This window comes from Vigna unguiculata, chromosome 5, assembly GCF_037176805.1.
Source record: "Vigna unguiculata cultivar grain cowpea cultivar isolate G323 ecotype 2 chromosome 5, ASM3717680v1, whole genome shotgun sequence".
NCBI lineage: Eukaryota > Viridiplantae > Streptophyta > Magnoliopsida > Fabales > Fabaceae > Vigna > Vigna unguiculata.
In genome coordinates, this window is record NC_140796.1 from 18,271,189 (window position 1) to 18,290,246 (window position 19,058).

A 19,058-nucleotide genomic window follows, 5' to 3' on the forward strand; every position below is an offset into this window, starting at 1 on the left:
AAAGTTAGAGGTTAGACAGGGCATAGATGTAATGCATGTAGAGATTAACGATTGTGATAGCTTGATTGGTATAATACTTAACATTCAGTAAAAGATTGAAATATGAAGTAAATGCTCGTATGTATTTACTTGAAATGATGATCTAAGAGGAATTGGCCCCAAGGGAGGTTGGTAACCATACTTATTTGCACCCGAATGTTACCCTATATCGATATAAGACACTATAAATAATCATGTATGTGGTGGCATTTTTTATATTAGGTTTCTTAAAAAAATGTTGCAATTTATTGTATAATATGACTGTTTGATAACTACCATAATTTGTGTATATAGTACTGCATTTTTAACTACCCGAATAATGTTAGATGGGATACTTGGGGAAGGTTTACATAAAGAAGTGTTGCATATCAACCATGGATTTGGACTACACGAAACCATGAAATTGATTTTGCTCTAGAAATATTGAGCTTTTCAAAGGATTCACTTTATTCCATTTTAATTATCTAAAAAACTTCTCCTTTTTTTTTTCCAATGATAAATTTTAACTTTGGTGTAATGCATTTTCCAGTCCAAATCTCGGTAAGAAGTGAGTTTTTAACATGGATGAACTCTCCTACATTGAATTTATATTTTATAAGAGATGTATTTACATTTTATGTTCCATTGCTTTCTTAATATGATTATTAGAAATATACTATTTTTTTTTGTCTTTTAAGTGAGTACAAAACTCTCTTTGAAGTCTTTATTGTTTTAAATCTTTTGTTTCTTTCCAACTTTGGTTTAATTCATTATAACATTTTAGATTTAAATAATGATTTTATTGGTTTTAATTTTGTTTTGTGATCTTTTGCCTTTTAACTTTGAAATCGTCATCATAATGTTGCATATTGTGATAATTGAGCTTATGCTTACCAATCATAAATGATGACATAATTTGCTATATCGGTAATAGGATATATTTTTATCTATTTTACTATGATGTATGACTGATCAATTATATGTTTTGATACCTATAAAATGAATTATTAATGGTTGGTTTTGTCATCATCAAAAAGGGGAAAGTGCTAAAGCAAATGAGCCCTAATAATTAATAAAGTTTTGATAAGTTTTGATAACACTCTACCCTTCAAGTAAATATCTAGTTAGAAGTGAACTTGTGATTAGAAGACTAAAAGAGAACGTCTAATAAATATAGCAAGATTAAGGAATAGATCAATTTGGTTCGAAGATCAAAATACATTATATGTATTTTTGCTTGCATATGCCTAAATGATTAATATTCACACGTTGTGTGTGCCAACAAAAGCAAGAAGTCTGGAAAAGCAGAGGCTAAGTAGCATTACACGAGTATATGGATTCAAGTCAAGGTGTTAGGCAAGTCGAACAATAACAATCATCAGGTTAAAGCATTAGATGACCCAAGTCGCCAGAGAACCTAAGTTACTATGTTAGACGACTAAGGTGTTAGACAACTAAGAGACCAAAGGTTAGATGATCCAAGGCAGATTAAGCCATTAAACAACAAAGGTGTTAGACGACCCAAAGGGTTATATTACTGAAGGTAGCTTAAACCATTAGACAACCAAAGTGTTAGATGACTTGAACTAGTGAAACATTTATAATGTGCTTTGATGGTCTATTATATGTTTTGATCTTTGATTAATAATGCAAATTAATACATTGATAAAATTCTTTGAAGCATATATTAAATTGCAAAATTTAATAAAATTTTATGATGATTACATTCTAGAAGAAGAAAGTGTCAAAATTAAACGTTGAAACAATATAATCATTAAAGAAATAATCTATGAATGAACTGCTGAATTGATTAAATGGTATATTGCTTTATGTAACACCACAATTTTTTGCTTTCTAAAATCTATATTTAACATAAATTACATATTTTATAATGAAAATTCATTTCTATTTTTTTCAAAATCTCAATAAACATTGTTTCACAAACAAACATTTTGAAAGGAAAAACAAGGTTAAAAGATTAACCCAAACATCTAATGATATTGAGCACTCTCCCTAGCCACATGCATATTCCTCAACACTTTTACTATCATTTGCTTCCATATAAAAGATGATCATTGATCAAATAAAATAATGTAAATGCAGTACTCAGGAATTAACCCAAGGTCGTGTCCCAGTGACCATTGTTTTCACTCAAAGGTTCCATATTGTAGTTCAACACAAAATGGGGAGGGAGGGGGTTGGTAGATTCAAGAAATTCAACACAAGAATAAATCGTAATTGAAAATTTGATAAAACAGTAATGAAAACAGTGTTGATTCCTTGATTCAAATGAAAATCTTCCAATCATAGGTCACGAAATTAATTAGCTATCATTACTCTATGAACTCCTAAAATAATTAACTAAGCAAAGATTAGAACAAAAATTCAACACGCAATTAAGCAAAGCACACATTCATTAATCTGTAATGGCATCATTAAGCATGATAACAACCCCAAAATTAAATGACCCATTATGCAAAAAAAAAGCTTAAACAAAATTATTCATCCATTAAGCATAAAAACATAATCCGAGTGAAGAGTAAGATAAACTTTACCATATGAAACAATAACCTCAAGGTTTCAATTCATTCTCTGCAAGATCACACATTAAATTTGTGGTCCATGGATTGCGAACCAAAGTTCAAACCTAAACGGAATACAACCATTGAATGATAAGAAAATGGTGCATACAACTTAAAATAGTGTAGAAAACATGAAACAATAACAAAGCAAGTTATCAAGTCGTGAATAGAAGATGAAACATGGATTCAACAAGGTCCCAATGTTAAAATGAAAGCTTCCAAACTTACAGAAAACGTAAAATCTATAATGGGTGTTGTCAATAATGCATAAAAAGGAAAGAAAATTGTGCTAAAACATTAAGATTCAGGTGGCACCTCCATGGGTAACCATAGAAAGCTCCAAAAACATAAAGATTCGGAAGCCACACAAGAAGACCTAAAATTCTCGTGGTCACATCACTACAGACCCACATATTTACAAAAATGTCTACCACTCAAAATTACAAAAATGCCACTATGGGCTGAAAATGTTGGTCCAATGACGTGGATAAGCTGACTAACATGGCACAGACGTTGCAATGATGTGGAAATCATGTGGCAACTCTCTCTTGACCTTAAGATAAAAATATCCAAGAATATCAACTACTATCTAACAATATCTGATAATTCTAGAATATGTCCTTCCATCACTGATAATGGTTCCTCACAAACCTTACCACAAAATCTCAATCACTTGTAGCGAGTCTAGATCAATCTTCAACAACACTCAGATCTGCGAGCTTCTCTTTCTGTATGTGTTCTGTGTTGAGCAAATTGGGGAGCAACGTCCACCGGTAAAGGTGGTTGCTTGTGGTGAAGCGAATTCCTGCATGAAGGATGAAGAAGAAAGGAATTTGGCCCTACAGTTTTAGGGTTTTTGCAAAGGATTGAAGAAAGGCTGGCCATTTTAACTGGCTATATTGCCTCGGGTTCAAACAACTGAGGCATATAAGGCCTTACTGCTTTGGGTCAATATCAACCGGTGCATAAAGCTTTTGTTTTAAATTTAATAATCCAAGTAGCCAGAAGGGGCAAATTTTGGAGAGGCTTTAGGCCTCAGGTCTCTCAGAATCGAGGCATAAGACTACTTTCAACTTTGAAACAACTAGTAACCGGGGCATAACCTGGTGCGAATCGGGGTACATACGCTCATGCTCGTCTAACTAATGTACTAATGTAATTCCATGCAAATATGGCTATCCAAAGAATCCGTAGTAGAGGGTCGAGCCAAAACATATTGATGTGGCGTAGTGGTTTGCATAAATTACAAAACTGCCACCACGTGTTTATATGCCTCGTTTCCACTATGACAGAGACATAAAGTCCGAGTTAGAAAGCGTAAAATGCACTACTAAACACTCAAACTCAAAACATCACAAATTCTCCAACATAATCACCAAACTGTGATTATCAAAACCAAGAAGTGGTTGAGCCCACAAAGTTCCATGTTGCACCTCACCAATGGCCACAATCAAACCTTTTAAGTCTGTTATTTTGGATCTTTTACGATTGTTTTCGAACAAACATAAATTCGACTCACTTAAATTTTAAGTTTGTTGGTGAACAACATACTTAAATTGTAAGTCTATTGTTGACAATAAAACTTAAAATTGAAGTCTGTTGTTAACCAACGTACTTAAATCCCAATATATTTTTGCATAAAACATCAAATTTAAGTTAATTGTAATTTGCCAAAACAAAAATGTAGAATTCAAATTATTTATTTCCAACACATAATAAACAATTCCAAAATCAAAATAAACATTAAAATGTCTAACTTAAAATTGGTAGTCTAAAATTTAAAACAAAACCTAATTAAAACCTAATTAAAACCTAATCTACTTACCAATTTAACTAAGTAAAAACTATATAAAAATAAAAATGAATCACAGGGCAAAATATAAAGATTAGATAACCAATTTACCTTTTTATAGGAAATGAAAAGCAATAAATACAAACATGTTAGAACGTATTAAAAAAAAATTAATGCGTATTACTTTTTGGGTGACCATTGAATAACTTAATATCTTGACCATCATCTGTATATAACTCTAGTTTCTTGATGGTGTAAAAGTCTTTATCAGAATACATGAAATAAAAAATATTTTTAGTTTAAACTAAAGTTATGAAACAATATGCTCTTTTGTCTTTGAGAAGAAAAGTAGAATTTTAGCCTAATATATCTAGATATCTGTAAACTCCGTTAATATCCCTAATTGTTGAAGGACTATTGAATTAAGGTTACCATACATGTATAATGAATTTTCCCATTCCCAGCACCTGCATCAATGCAACCCATATATGTTGTTTTTCTTCATCATGCTTGTACACTTGGTTCAGAAACATCATCAACCAACAGCTCCATCATCTGTAATTGATCATAAGGGGCAATCAGTAACATGTGGCCGGAATATAAATTAACCATAGATTAAAACTTGCTGGAACTCTCAATTTTTGGTTGCATTGCATAAACTAATATACTTCAGCCAAAGATACTAGTACTCTCAGTAACTTACAAGATATAATGATTTTGTTTGGTTGATATAGTAAAAATGCTTTGTACTTTCAGTACATAAACTATTTACTCAGTTTTCCTTTTTCCAAATGATTATCATATCAGATGATGTATATATTACCTGATTAAACACATCATGCCAAGTTATTGAAACTGCATAATTTTCCATTGGCCGAATTTCTTCAGGTTCAATATCTTCAGGAACATCATAAAGGTCAGGAGTTCAATTCTCGTCTAGATCATTATTGTAATTTCTTTTATTAAATGGAGATTTGGTTGTTTATCGAGATGCTTGAACGTGAATTGGGAGGATGAATCAGCGAAAATTTCGGTTTTTTAATAAAAACAAATATTTTTGTGGTGCACTCAATGAAGGGAAGGGTAGAGCACTTCATGGAGTTTGAATCAAACATATAAAAGTCTTGGAATAAGAGATTATGAAATCTAAGGAAACGTGTACATTGACAGCTAAGAAGAGCTATTTTTTTTATTATTTTGTGATTATCATAACTATGTTTTAATGGATAAATCCGTTGGAAATGCATTTTTTTTGTTAAGTTTTGGTGTAAGGTGATCTAACTTGGTTTGTATATTTGAATAAGTGATCATATTGTTATTCTATAAAGTCATGATATGTTTGATTGAGAAAAATTGTTGTGATTTTGAGATTTAATGAGTTGGTGTAAAAAAGGGAACTAAGGAAGCTTTCCATTTTGTCCACAAATGAATTAGCTGTTAAATTTTTTTTGGGTGCAAGGTGTAAGTGTATTTTTATTGTCCATGATAAAGTTGACACCTCATTTGTTTTTATTTTTCTTATGAAACAATTTGTTGGGATAGTTTTATCAATTTGTAATAGTTTTAGCACTACAAAAATAATTATTTTTAGTGGGGTTTTATTTGGCATTTCTAGAGGTTTTAACTCCCACTAATGGTTTTACCAGGGGTTTGTAATTCTCCCAGAAGAGCAAGCGTGGCTAACGGATTACCGGAAATTCTTAACAACCCAGAGAACTAGCGTAACTTATTGGGGGTTTCCAAAACCCCCGTTAATACCTGGAGTTTCGAAAACCTCTGTTAATGCTTGGAGTTCTAAAAACCCCTGATAATTCCTCAAAAGCCCCGTTAATACTAAGAAGTTAGTGCTTATATTATTATGACATTGCTATAATGCTAAAGTTGTACTTTCCTAATAATTAATTTGTTTAGTTAATTCTTTGAGTACGAAAAGAACCTTATTCTATGAAATATCCTATTTGATGGCATAACATTTAGGTTTTCATTTTGGAGGATGATTACATTTGACAATACAACCAAAACAAAAAGAAAAGTAACTTAACCATTTTGTATGACCCTACTCTAATATAAATAAATTGAATACTCTTATAGGCTAGGTTTCAATAAAAGCATTCATTTTCATAACACATCTCATTAACTAAACACCAAAAACTCCAAGGCCACTTCAAAATAAGCAATCAATACAAATATTCATTCAAATGGTATTGGTACTGAACTAGGAGTCATAATGCTCTTAATATAATAAGTGTTGGAGAGGTAGCATTTGAATGATAATGACATAATAAGCAAGTGCACCAATGAACCAAAATGTAAAAGGAAATCATAGTTGTTCCCCATTAGCATAATTAACCAAAAGTTTCCTAAAGGCATATTTGTTGACATATTCTAAAACTAAACGAATAATATCGTCTAATGCGGGGCTTGATGTTGACCCTTTGTTTCTTCATTAGGAACACTTCCTTGATCAGATACCTAACATAAAAAATAATGATAATTAATAACTTTCCAAATAATAATATCAAACATATATTAATTTAATGAAGATTTAGATATTACCGTTGGTGCTTGATGCATAGTAAAATCATTAGGGAACTCTCTTGGTAATTTTGTACCAAAAAATTAACCATTGTCTTCATTTCATTGAGTTAGGATGTCAATGTAGAAACCTATTTTAAAACACAAAATTAATCAAAATAGAGAAAATATCTTTTATTTTCTACTTTTGAAGAAAAAAAAATGGAGCTCTTTTGACAATCTTGGTTTACATAACATAGACAATCGACTTACTTTAAACATATTCAAACATCAAATTGATAAAAGTAAATGCATCATAATCAAAACTAAAAAACTAACCTGATTTTGTAATTGGGCATTAGAAGGATAACTTGAAGATGTTCCACTATATGAATGACCCTTGGAGCTAAACACTTTAGATGGGCAAGGACCCAATCCCAAACCCCTAACACGTCCACAATGTTCTTGGCTTCCAAAATCAAAAGCTAAGGAATCAGTACTTGATATTTCTTTTGATACAGATGATGATGATGTTGACTCATCTACTTGAATTTTTTCCTACAAAGAACATATGAAGAAACTAATTAAAATAACACAAAACATGGTTTTCAATTATAGACTATATTAGAATTGAACTTACACTGATTTCCCTCACTTCATCACTCACAAAGGCTCCATTAGCATGTTTATGTGTAGCTATCCATACCTCTCCTCTACTAACCCTATGGGCACACTCATTTTCCTATAAATTTGAAGAAAAAATATATGACACATAAAGCCAAAAATTGAAACAGAAAGTTCACGTTAAGACATGTAGTATTGTCACCATTTCATCTCTTTTCCTTGCAATGCTCTTAGATCCACATGTGTGAGCAATGATTTTCTTTGCCCTATTATCTTTATTTTTCAAAGCATGCTCCTAATCATCAAAGTATAAAAATTACATGTGTGAGCAATGGTTTGCTTTGCCCTATTATCTTTATTTTTTAGAGCATGCTTCTAATCATCAAAGTATAAAAATTAATAATCATTAACCTGAACGATGTTGATGAAAAATAGTTTCAATATACCTTCGTCTTTTAATTTAGTCGATAATCCACAAAAGAAGCCCAATGATCTTTATCTATTCATGTTGGAGCTATTGCAATCAATTCATCTCTTTTACGTGTTCCATCATTTCTAAGTTGCCACAATTCTTATCGGTGGTCTCTCCACTTTATGTTAAGTGATTTGAGGATGTGGCTTATATGAACATCGGAATGGATATCAAACTTAGCCTTCAAAAAATAAAACAATTAAAATTAACAAGAGTTATAGTATAATTAAATTATACATTAAGCTTTTACAATGTTGACCTGAATAATGTTCTTAAGTACATCTTCTTTATAATCTTTAGGAATCATCTTCCAACTAGAATAGCTAATGGGAAGAGAATTAGAGTTTCTTGCAATGCCACCTAAGAACCTATTCAATAATGCTCCACCATCTGCAATTGGTTGATCCTGATTATTCCACTGCACAACAATCCTTTCATTAGGAGGTAAATGCCACACATCATTGGTTCGCAATTGTTTTGTAATTCTCTTTCCTTGATCATCTACGGAATGTGAGAAAATAATTGTTACTAATTTATTATAAAGACAAATATATGTATAATATATATTATGTAGTACTTTGTACATAGTTGCTTACACATCACATTAACAAACCATGCTCTTTTTCAGGTTGCAGGCCTTTTTTCATCTACTTACAACTAAGTCTCCTCATTTTCTTCCTATTCATTTTTAAAATATGAATGTGATGTAGTTGGTATTGTTGGCTCAGATATAGGAAAAGATTGATGTGGTGGCTGAGAATTAGATTGAGAGGCAATTGGGGGTTGGCTAGTTGAAGATATCCTCACTTTCACGGTTCCTGAAAATACATTGGTTAGATATTCCTAAAAATGAATATAAAATCAAATTGGTATATATAGAACATAATGTATAATAGAATATATACAAAATACATAATATAAAACAGAATACAAAATATATACAAAATATATAGGATATGACAAAACAAATTATTTGGCTAAGGTGTAGATGAAGGTAGAGGACAAGCATATTTAGTACCTTGTTGAATACTTGCTTGAGATGTAGCTGGAAGTGGAGGGGAAAATGAAAATGAAGGACCTTGTTGAATATTTGCTTGAAGTGTAATTGGGGTTGGAATTTGTACTTCAAGTCTTTGAGGTTGAGTGCTAGGTAGTGAAGAATGAGTACTCACTTCAGGTTTTGACTCAGACTTACTTGAGGTTGAAAGTTCATCTTCAAGTCTCTTGAGAACGGATAAAAATTGATAAAGTTTGAAAAATCACAAAGCCATGCAAAAAAGAAAAGAATTGAAAAATATACTTATAGGATTGAAAACATTTCAGAGCAGCTAATTAGATTTTCAATATTCAAGCTTGTCTTAATACATTTAAAGAAAATAAGGATAGCTTAAAACATCAACTTTAATAGCTAAAAACTATTAGGACTACCTAAAGACTTTCAAAACACTTATCTACAACTCAAAACAACTAAGGAAACATGTAAGAAAGCTCAAAACAGTAAAAATATTATCGAGTTGAACCATTGTATTTTATGCTTAACTTAGAGAGGTTTACAATAATTATCGAGGTAGCTAATATAATGTCCAAGTTGACTCATGTTAACTTTATGGAACATGAAATACGAAAAACCCATGGATACTGGAACTAAGCTAATTAACTAGTTTTTTATATTCAATCATAAAACTATAATTTGATAAGCATTGCTATTAATTGGAGCCAAGACTAAGGGTTCATTTGATAAGGTATCACAGGTTGGTGAAGAAATTTTAAGAACTTCAACACATAAAATTGTAACTGATTGAAGTTCAAGGCCCAAACAAAATTCATGCTTGAAGCTATTATACTTCTACAGTTATATGGCTAAGTCCTTGTCTGCTAAATCTGCATATAGCATTTTTAACTGTTTAAGAACTCGTAAACCAACTTGCTACAACTAAAAACATTAAAAGAAAGATATTAGAAAGTTTGAAAAATAGAGAGAAATTGTCTAGGCTAGCAAAAATAGCTCAAAGCCAAAAAACTAGCTTAAAACAGCAACTCTAATAGGAATTAAATCGTAAAAAAATTTCACTTGCATACAATTTTGTGAAACTGGAGAAAGAAGACAATGGTGATGAAGCATTTCAATGGGCTGCTGCTATTTATATTGGTTTCCTTTTGTGACTCATGGTTTTGTTTTATGGTTTGGTTTTGACTATTAATTATACTAGTATTTTAGTATTTGACAAAAACACATCAGATATGAATTTAGTCACATGCTGAAGGCAACATTTATGAGTTACATTGTTTGCTAGCTATAAAGTTAAAAGTTAGATCAGAGCACCTCTCATAGAATCTATTTAAAAAGAAGTAATTAAGCCAGAGTGAGTTACTTAGTTAAAATTGTTAATTGTGTAGAAGAAAAGAATTACTACTTTTCAAGCACTTTTTCTCTATAACCCCTACTGGTTTAAAGTGAAAGAAGTGGCTCTTCTTTGGATTGATGCTGTAATAGAGACTCTATAGAAAAGTTACTAAAGAATTTTCATTAGTGAAAAAGAAGTAATGGGTAGCTCTGACATAAGAACGAGTCGTTTATTTGGTGTGAGGTGTTAAATCATCAATTATTAATGATTAAACTTATGAATGGTTGGTTAGAGAGAGGTTTTCGGGAGTAGATTTCCATAGCTCTGAAAGTATTGATGAAAGTTTTCAAATCACCATTGTCTTCTTTAGTCTTTCTAGTGTTTTTCCTTAATTTTTTCCTAATTTGTTTCGCTCCTTATCAAGTGATTCATGTCCACTCAAATTATCCTTTCAATCTTTCTAATATCTATCTCTACCATATAAAAAGCAAAGATATTGTTTCTTATGTTTTGTTCTTACCAAAATTACAATGTTCAATTTGATTAGTTTTAATTTTATGCACAGAAACAAAACCAAATAAAGTCAAGAACCGCATGAAAGTAAATAACTTAGGAAACCAAATATTGAACCTTACAAGATTTGATTACACACCTAGTGACACCGTGATACTATTCTATAAGTGTTCATGGTTTTAAGTGATTCTAATACGCCTAGTTATGTCAGTATGTCCATCTTATAATATTCTTCTTTTCCAGATTTCTATATGATAATTTATTTGATATAAAAGCATAAGCTATGCCCTTTTTTTATCTTTTTCTTCTTTCTATTCCTTGCATTTTGTTTAATTGTATTCTTTTTTTCTGAAGGTGGTATATACTTTTGTACTTTCTGCGTGAATAGGTCATACACCACCATTGAATTGACCACATGAATAGGTCATACACCACCATTGAATTGACCACTTTTGGCCTCGCTCCAATATCCCTCGGTCTGGGAACTGATGCAAAATATGAAAAATAACCGCTGCCAAAAGGCCTTCCTACACTGGTGACACTGAGAAAATATATCATAAACTTAATGTTGCAAGCCATAATTATGAATGCAGAGGACCAAAAAACAATACATAGACTAAGCCTATTAAGGAAGTGACATAATTAACTGAATGAGATTGATGATGAGCTGTAGGTGTAACTACATGTGTCCATGTAAAAGATTTATTGGTTGACATTTTTTTCTTGGTTGATATTTTCTTCATCTTCAGGTGGTCTACAAATAAGATAAACACATCAAATTAAACAATGAAGGATAATAATTTATGATGAATTAGTAAAATGACTCAACAACTGAAAAAAGAAAAAAAAAACCTTGCTAGTTGTGAGACCCAGGAACAACTTGGAATATTTTAGGTAAAATTAAAAAGGGATTTATAAATAAATTTAGTCATGACAAAAGAGTAAATTTAATTAAATGAGTAATTAGAGTTGCTATTTATCTATTTTAAGAAATTATGGTCTGTAGAGTATAAGTACTTTAATTCTTATAATGCATATTATATTATGTGATGGCATGTAGCCTACTCGTGAAAGTTGCGTGCATTCGTGAGCATGTATATGGGTTCGAACCTGATTGGTGAAAATTTTCGTTGTGTTGGTTTTAAAATTCAAATTTTTTCTCCTTAAGAGGAATTGGCCCCATGGAACGTGAATGAATGGGTTGGTGTTTCCACTCAATAGAAGGACATGCAGAAATATTGGGTTTCAAAAACGCTGCAACCAGTTTTGATTTTATTTATTTTTCCTTTCTGTTTTTTTTTTTTATCTTTTGGAGTTAAAAGATAAGAAAAATAAAATGGGCTAGAAAATCTTAACTGAATTATTTGGTGGGACTAGATAAAGCTAAACCCTAGAAGTTTTCTTTAGAAAAAAAGGGTTAGGATGGGAGAAGGAAAAGAGAGAAAGAGTGAAACTTAGAGTTTTCAGTGGCTATGGTAGAGAAGAGGAACCATCCAGAGAGGTAGGGGAAGTTATATCTTTTTTTTTTCTTCCTATTTTCGTGTGCTTGATGCATGAAGCTTAATATTTTCTCTTTTCTTTCTCTATACTTTGGTTATTTGGTGAATGGGTCCTTGGAGAATTAGCATGGTTTTATAGATTGATGATGAGGGTTGTTGTGCTTTTGGTTCTTTTTAGTTTTCGAACCCACTATTGATGAATACACACACTTGCTTTTCTTTTCATTGCTTACTTGTGTGAGGTCTGTCTTGGATGAGTTATTGCGCTGCAACCGTTCAGGAAGGGATATACATTCTTTTACGCTCGTTTGGTATGCAACGTTGAAGAGGTTGGTGATGCAGTACAAACGTTCTTGCATGCAGTTGGTATGGGTTCAGTTTTCGGGTGGACCGATGGTTGTCGTTTGATTGATTATTCATGTGCTGTGACAGTGGATGTGGGACGTTGATATTTTCTCGCAGGGCTGCATCGTTTGGAGTCGAAACTTGCGTATGGACTCGGTGGTGGCTATGCGTTTGGGTCCATTTTTGGTGCAGCATGGTCTCGCATGGCTACACCCTAGCTTTTGGCAACTGTTAGCGTTTCTTAAAATCTTTGTATCACGTTGCATCACTTTCGTTTATGAAGATTGTTGAAGTCACAGAGTCCATTCTCGTTGCAGGGGGTGCAGGGTCACGAAATTCATTTTCTCTCCCTTCTCTTAAAATCCTTCACTTTCTTTTCTCTTTCTTCCTTAATTTATTTTTCACGTACTACGGTGGAGTGTTTTCAGAATGCGTGGACATTATTCTACTTCTTTTAAAATCTTTCTCTTTCAATTAAGACCACCCGTGAATGAATAAGATGGTGGAGCCCATGTGTTGGTTTTTGTCTCTTTTTCTCTAAACCAATCATATATTTTTTATGAAGTTGTGTACCTTATATTTTCTTTTTGTGTGCAGACCGTGCCATGGGGTTCTTTCTCTTTTTGCTTAGTTTTCACGTAAATAAAGAGTGAAAAATCATTAGTCTTTCTCTTGTTTTTTTTTTTAGTTTCTATTCGTGCGTAAAGGAAATTGGGGACAACGGGTTGGAACTTGGATGCATGATAAGTTATATCTTTGTTGTTCTCTTTAAAAGGTTTGGGTGTTGGTTGAGTTGTAATTTATTTTCTTTTCTTTCCCATGCATTTTATTAAATATTTGGTGTGTATTAAATACACGAGTGATATATGAATTTGGTTTGGTTATGAGACTTTATTTTTCAAGCATGATGTGATGGTGTATATTTTGTTGACAATATAAAATTCTCATGGGTTGAATATTATGAGTGTCTTTCCTTGCTTGAAGAGCTCTTGGTAGAATTAAATGTTGTGTGAGGTTTTTCGTACCTAGGAACCCAGTGAAGACTATTTCGCATATGTGAAGTAGTGGTATAGGATTGGTTCGAGTGTTGTACCCTCTCGCCTTTGTGAAGTAATGGAAAGGGGATAGATGTTTCACCTTATTTCGGCTTGTTGCGAGTATAGTGCCCGATGTGCGATGCATCAGTGTTTTTACTCATAATTCCTTGAGGGATAAGGGAGACAATCTGACTACGTTAAGTGGGACACATCGAACCACCTGTTCTAGGAAACTAGATGTTGTTGTGGGGTGAGAGGCTGCGTGATAGAGGTTGTACCCCACCAAATTAAAACACTTAAAATGTAGTATGTGACAGTTGAACCAAGTCGTCTCCCAACGACCAATATTTTTGTCCAAAGCTCCAATTTCCAGATTCAAACATAACACAATAACACGTGGGGCGTTTGACAGATTTAGATTGTAGAATTATGAACAGTTTTCCAAATGTTAGTAGAACGAGTTAAAATCAATATTGACTCCTTGAATTTGAATGCAATTTTACTCATCACAGGTCACGTAATTAAGGTTTTTGTCTCACCTAATCCACTTGTTCAGACCCACTAAGTGAGGATTAAAAACTTATTTCAATATGCAATTAAGCAATGCATACATCCATTCATTTGTGACAGTTAATCCAATTCATTAAGCATGAATGAAATCAACATGAACAGCCAACCCAATCTGAAATTAAGTGTTAACAGATTAAAAGTAACCATTCACCGCAAAATCAAGATGAAGAGAGACAAAACACGAATTCAAAACAGAACCTCAAAGTTCTATTGCATATCCTTCAAGTAGTCAATACATTAAATTAGAAAGCCATGAAATTCGAATTACGGTTCACCATAAATTGTGATTCAACCATTCAAATAACTTCAAATTAGTGCAGAAAACTTAAATCGTGCAGCAATGAAAATGAGCAAAGAGAAACAGGGGATGAATGAAAACAACCAATAAAAAATGAAAATGCTTCAATATAAATGTTACCCAAGGTGTACAAGATGTGAATACAAGCAATAGGTGTTGTCCATGACTCATAAAATGTCAAAAATGAGTGGAAAACGTGAAAAATTAGCTTGTGCCTCTATGGATCACTATCCAAAGCTTCAAAAACCTAAAATAGAGAGTGGAGAAGAAGATAAAAGAAGTAGAAGAAGGTGTGGGACTAGGTTGCATGGAAGGAGACCTAATTTTTCGTGGTCACATCCAATTTGCCACTCATATTTACAAAATTGCCATTATGGGCTGCAAAATTACAAAAATGCCACTACTTGACCTCAAATATTGGCCCATTCACTCAAATGACATGGAAATGACGTGGAAATGATGTGGCAATGATGTGGCAACTCTTCTCAACTGAATATTAATGTCCAAGCTCCAAAATTGCTTCACCCTAATACCTAAAAATAATAAAAAAAAAATAGGCCAAATAATGTGAAATTAACCCAAATTCGGAACAATGGCCCATTCACTAGTGCAGTTTTGGCCTTTTAACTCGCGTTATAGGCCTCGGTTATTGCTTAACCGAAGCATAAAATGGCGCGGTGGCACTTTTGCAATTTTTTCCAACTTTTATGCCTCGATTCATTAGAAAACCGGTGCCAAAAGGTATGATATGCCTCGGTTTTGAAGACTCGAAGCCTAAAAGTTGACTAATATTTCAAAAATGCCACTAAAACCGTGATATTTGGCCTCGGTTGGAATTGAACCGCTGCCAAAACCTGTTTTCTGCCTCGGTTAAAAATTGAACCAAGGCCAAAAGTTATTTTCTACCTCGGGTGGAATTGAACCGCTGCCAAAAACTATTTTCTGCCTCGGTTAAAAATTGAACCGAGGCCAAAAGGTTCGTTAGGGTTCCAAAATCGCGAATCACTTTTTTTCTTCTTCTTCCTCGCGTGCGAGTTCTCTCTCTCAGCCACCCACCTCCACTGCTACTGTTGCGCTCTGGCCACTCGCGACTACTTGACGTTTGGCTCATTCGTGTTCTGGCTTAGCGAAGTGCGATTTGGGACTCGCAAAGTGGGCATCATTTTATTGTGTTGCAGGTGCGTGGATGGAGATCTGTCGTTGATGGTGGCGAGACGTGTAGGTGGCGGCAGCGTGAAGAAACTTGTCATTGCGACGAAGGTGGTTTTGCGATTTGGGGGAGGAGACGCGATTTAAGGTTTATGATTTGCTGCAAATGGTTGATTTTTGTTTGCATTTATGCAAATGTGATTGTCACATTTTCGTGTATGAAGAACATGGGGGTTCCATGATGGTGACACGATTCACAAATTGCTCTTACGATGAAGGAGAAGATTGCAGTGGTTGCGGATCTTTGGTTTCGTGTTTCGGATGTGGCGGTGGTTGACGGAGTTGTGGTGGAACCATGGTGGCTACCTAGGGTTTCTGGTGGAGAAGATGGGATGTTGAAAATGCAGAGGGGCACATTTGGCCTCGGTTCTCAGCAAAACCGAGGCAAAATATGAAGCTTCTGCTTCGATTGAGACCTGAGGCAAAAAGCTAACCTTTTTGGCCTCGCCCTAATATGCCTCGGTTCTAGAACCGAGGCAAAATGACAAAAATAACCGCTGCCAAAAGCCCTTCCTGCACTAGTGATTAAAGCCCAACAGATGAAAACACACTAAAGATGAACAATTAAGCACTAAACAACTATCAAATGGGTACACAAAGGCTAGTGGAATGGAGGAAAATAATGACTCATCACCGCGGAAAACCAAAGGTTGATTATAATCGCTATATTTGAAGAATTGAGATTAATGTGATGTTATGCTTGGTTTGGCATGATTGATTACATTTTGATTATGTGTTACTTGAATGCGATGCTGAGTATAACTGAGCATGTTTTATTTAGGAATTCCTTTTATGAATATCATTGTTTATGGTTAGCTTACCCTTATTTGTTTGTTTGTGTGTTTGTTGCCTGTGCGATTATCGTAAAACATGTGTGTTATAAGGGAGCAGACGGTAATGCAAATATTTCTGACTTGAAGTAGATTGCAGAAAGGATGGAGTGGACTCCTGGAATTATGATTTATTTTGTTGATTTAAATCAAACAATGAAGGCTATAAATTTTCTTTTGATTCCTAGTATTTAGTTAGATTACCTATTTACATTTAAATTTTAAGTTTTTTTTATTAAGTGTGTTTTTGTGATACAATCGTTTTACTTTCAAATAAATTAACCGTAACACCTTCTCGTGACATCCTAAATTTGGGGTGTTACATTTTTTGGTATTAGAGCCAAGTTTTCGAAAAGAGCTTTGGGATTGTAGGGAGTGTGCTCATCTAGTTGATGTTGTGTGCCTCTGAATTATATTGTGTTTTATGACATTTAACTAGTAATTATTTGATAATATACATTTAGAGAAATGGCACGTATAGTTGATCTCAGAACTCGACCAACTATGTTGCCGATTGCTCAAGCTATTCAGCGTTTGGTCGACACAATGCAACACCAATAGTCACAGGTAGTGCATGCACCAGTACAACATAACGGTATGAATGAATTCATGCGTTATAAACTGCCAAAGTTCAATGGTAAAGCAACTCTAGATGAGGCAGATGCATGGATTCGAGAGATTGAGAAGATCTTTCGAATGCTCGGCTGCATTGTCGCACACAAGCTAAAGTATGCTACTTTTTTGCTTAATGGCGAGGCTGAGTACTGGTGGAGAGGTATGCAACGAATGATGGAAGCTCGTAATGAGGTTATCGATTGGATAAGTTTCCAGACAAAGTTTACGGGGCACTAGATAGCACCACACATGAGAGGGAAGCAGAATTTTTGACATACTTTAGAGTGACAAATCGGAGGAAGCTTATGTTGAACGCTTTGAATATCTAGCTTGATTCTACTCTCAGAATATGAGTGAAGAGTGGCAGTGTAGAAAATTCAAAAAGGGATTGCGTCATAATCTGATGAAGGTGTATAAGGATTAGAGAGTTTCCACTTTTAGTGGAGCAGGCGAAGACGATAGAGAAGTTGGAAGTAGACCCCCATCGAGTTATGAGGTCGCACCATGGAAATAATAGTGGAGGTAGACAACAGAAGAAACCCTATTCTTGACCTCAGCGTGGTGGACATGGACCGATGAAGTGCTATGAATGTGGAGGAGCTCATCTCCAGTGTAACTATCCTAAATTCCATGGGGCAAAGCCAGACGAGACGAAGTGTTACAATTGCCAGAAGCCATGTCACTTTGCAAACTCTTGTCCTGTACAGAAGTTTGGAGCGCCTCAGCAACAACAAAAGTCTTCTAGAGAAAAGACGAAGACAGCAGGAAGGGTGTTCGCCATGTTCGGATCAGAGGCAAATAAATCAGGTAAATTAATTCAATATACATGTTTGTTGTTTGGTGAATGTGTAAATGTTCTGTTTGATTTGGGTGCATCGCATTCGTTTGTATCCTTGGTGTGTTCGAAGAAGCTCGGGTTACCAATCCGTGATCTCGGATGTAAGTTAGTGGTTTCTACGCCAGCATCAGGACAAGTCTCAACCAATTCAGTTTTTGTTGAGTGTCCGATTGAATTAGCTGGATGCAAATTCAATGTTAACTTGGTACACTTGCCGCTGGAAGGGTTGGATGTGATTTTAGGGATGGATTGGTTGACGACCAATGATGTCATCATAGATTGTGGAAAGGAGAAGGTGGTTGTTCTGGACATAAAAGATGGGCAGATTGTAAAATCACGGGTAGTTATACAGGATATTAAGAAGGAGCTAAATGCTACGTAGTATGGGTTGAAGAAGAAAAACAGAAGAGCATAGAGGAGAAAATCAATGCCATACCAGTAGTGCAGGAATTTGCAGATGTTTTTCCAAAAGAAGTCCCAAGGTTACAACCAAGCTGGGAAGTCGAATTTGTAACTGATTTAGTGTCAGGAGCAGGCCCGGTGTCAGTGGCTCCATATCGAATGGCCCCTACTGAGCTCGCAAAATTGAAAAAGCAAATAGAAGATCTCTTGGAAAAGAAATTTATCCGTCCAAGTGTATCACTGTGGGGAGCTCCAGTTTTGCTTGTAAAGAAGAAGGATGGGAGTTCACGGTTGGGTGGTTACTACCAACATTTGAAAAAAGTCACGATTAAGAACAAGTACCATTTGCTTAGGATCGAGGATTTGATGGATCAGTTGAGGGGTACTGGTGTGTTTTCAAAGATTGATTTAAGTGCCGGTGTGTTTTCAAAAGACAATTTTTCCATCACGTTATGGACACTACGAGTATATGGTTATGCCTTTCAGAGTGACAAATGCTCCTGCAATTTTTATGGATTTAATGAATCGCATCTTCTGATCTTTCCTGGACAAGTT

At 34.1% G+C, this 19,058-nt stretch overlaps 2 protein-coding genes across 2 annotated transcripts; one reads left to right on the forward strand and one right to left on the reverse strand.

Annotated features, from left to right (window-relative positions):
- Positions 1–6,801: 6,801 nt before the first annotated feature.
- LOC114184427 (uncharacterized) lies at positions 6,802–8,649 on the reverse strand. The gene is made up of 6 exons (XM_085673323.1): positions 8,616–8,649; positions 8,262–8,503; positions 7,733–7,825; positions 7,547–7,648; positions 7,246–7,464; positions 6,802–6,864 (listed from the first exon to the last, which is right to left on the reverse strand). Exons 1-6 carry the CDS (start codon positions 8,647–8,649, stop codon positions 6,802–6,804), a joined length of 753 nt encoding a protein of 250 aa, XP_085529449.1.
- Positions 8,650–17,838: 9,189 nt separating this feature from the next.
- Positions 17,839–18,483, forward strand: LOC114184428 (uncharacterized). Its single transcript, XM_028071737.1, has one exon. The coding sequence runs from the start codon at positions 17,839–17,841 to the stop codon at positions 18,481–18,483; it is 645 nt and encodes a 214-aa protein (XP_027927538.1).
- Positions 18,484–19,058: the final 575 nt, after the last annotated feature.

What these genes read in the sequence shown, in the direction of transcription:
- LOC114184427 (XM_085673323.1), bottom strand. Translation starts at nt 8,649, where the DNA reads ATGAAAAAAGGCCTGCAACCTGAAAAAGAGCATG. An exon ending in GCAACCTGAAAAAGAGCATG is followed by an intron (nt 8,504 to 8,615) that starts GTTTGTTAATGT and finishes CACATTCCGTAG; the next exon opens with ATGATCAAGGAAAGAGAATT. An exon ending in CAAGGAAAAGAGATGAAATG is followed by an intron (nt 7,649 to 7,732) that starts GTGACAATACTA and finishes TCAAATTTATAG; the next exon opens with GAAAATGAGTGTGCCCATAG.
- LOC114184428 (XM_028071737.1), top strand. Translation starts at nt 17,839, where the DNA reads ATGAAGTGCTATGAATGTGGAGGAGCTCATCTCCAGTGTAACTATCCT.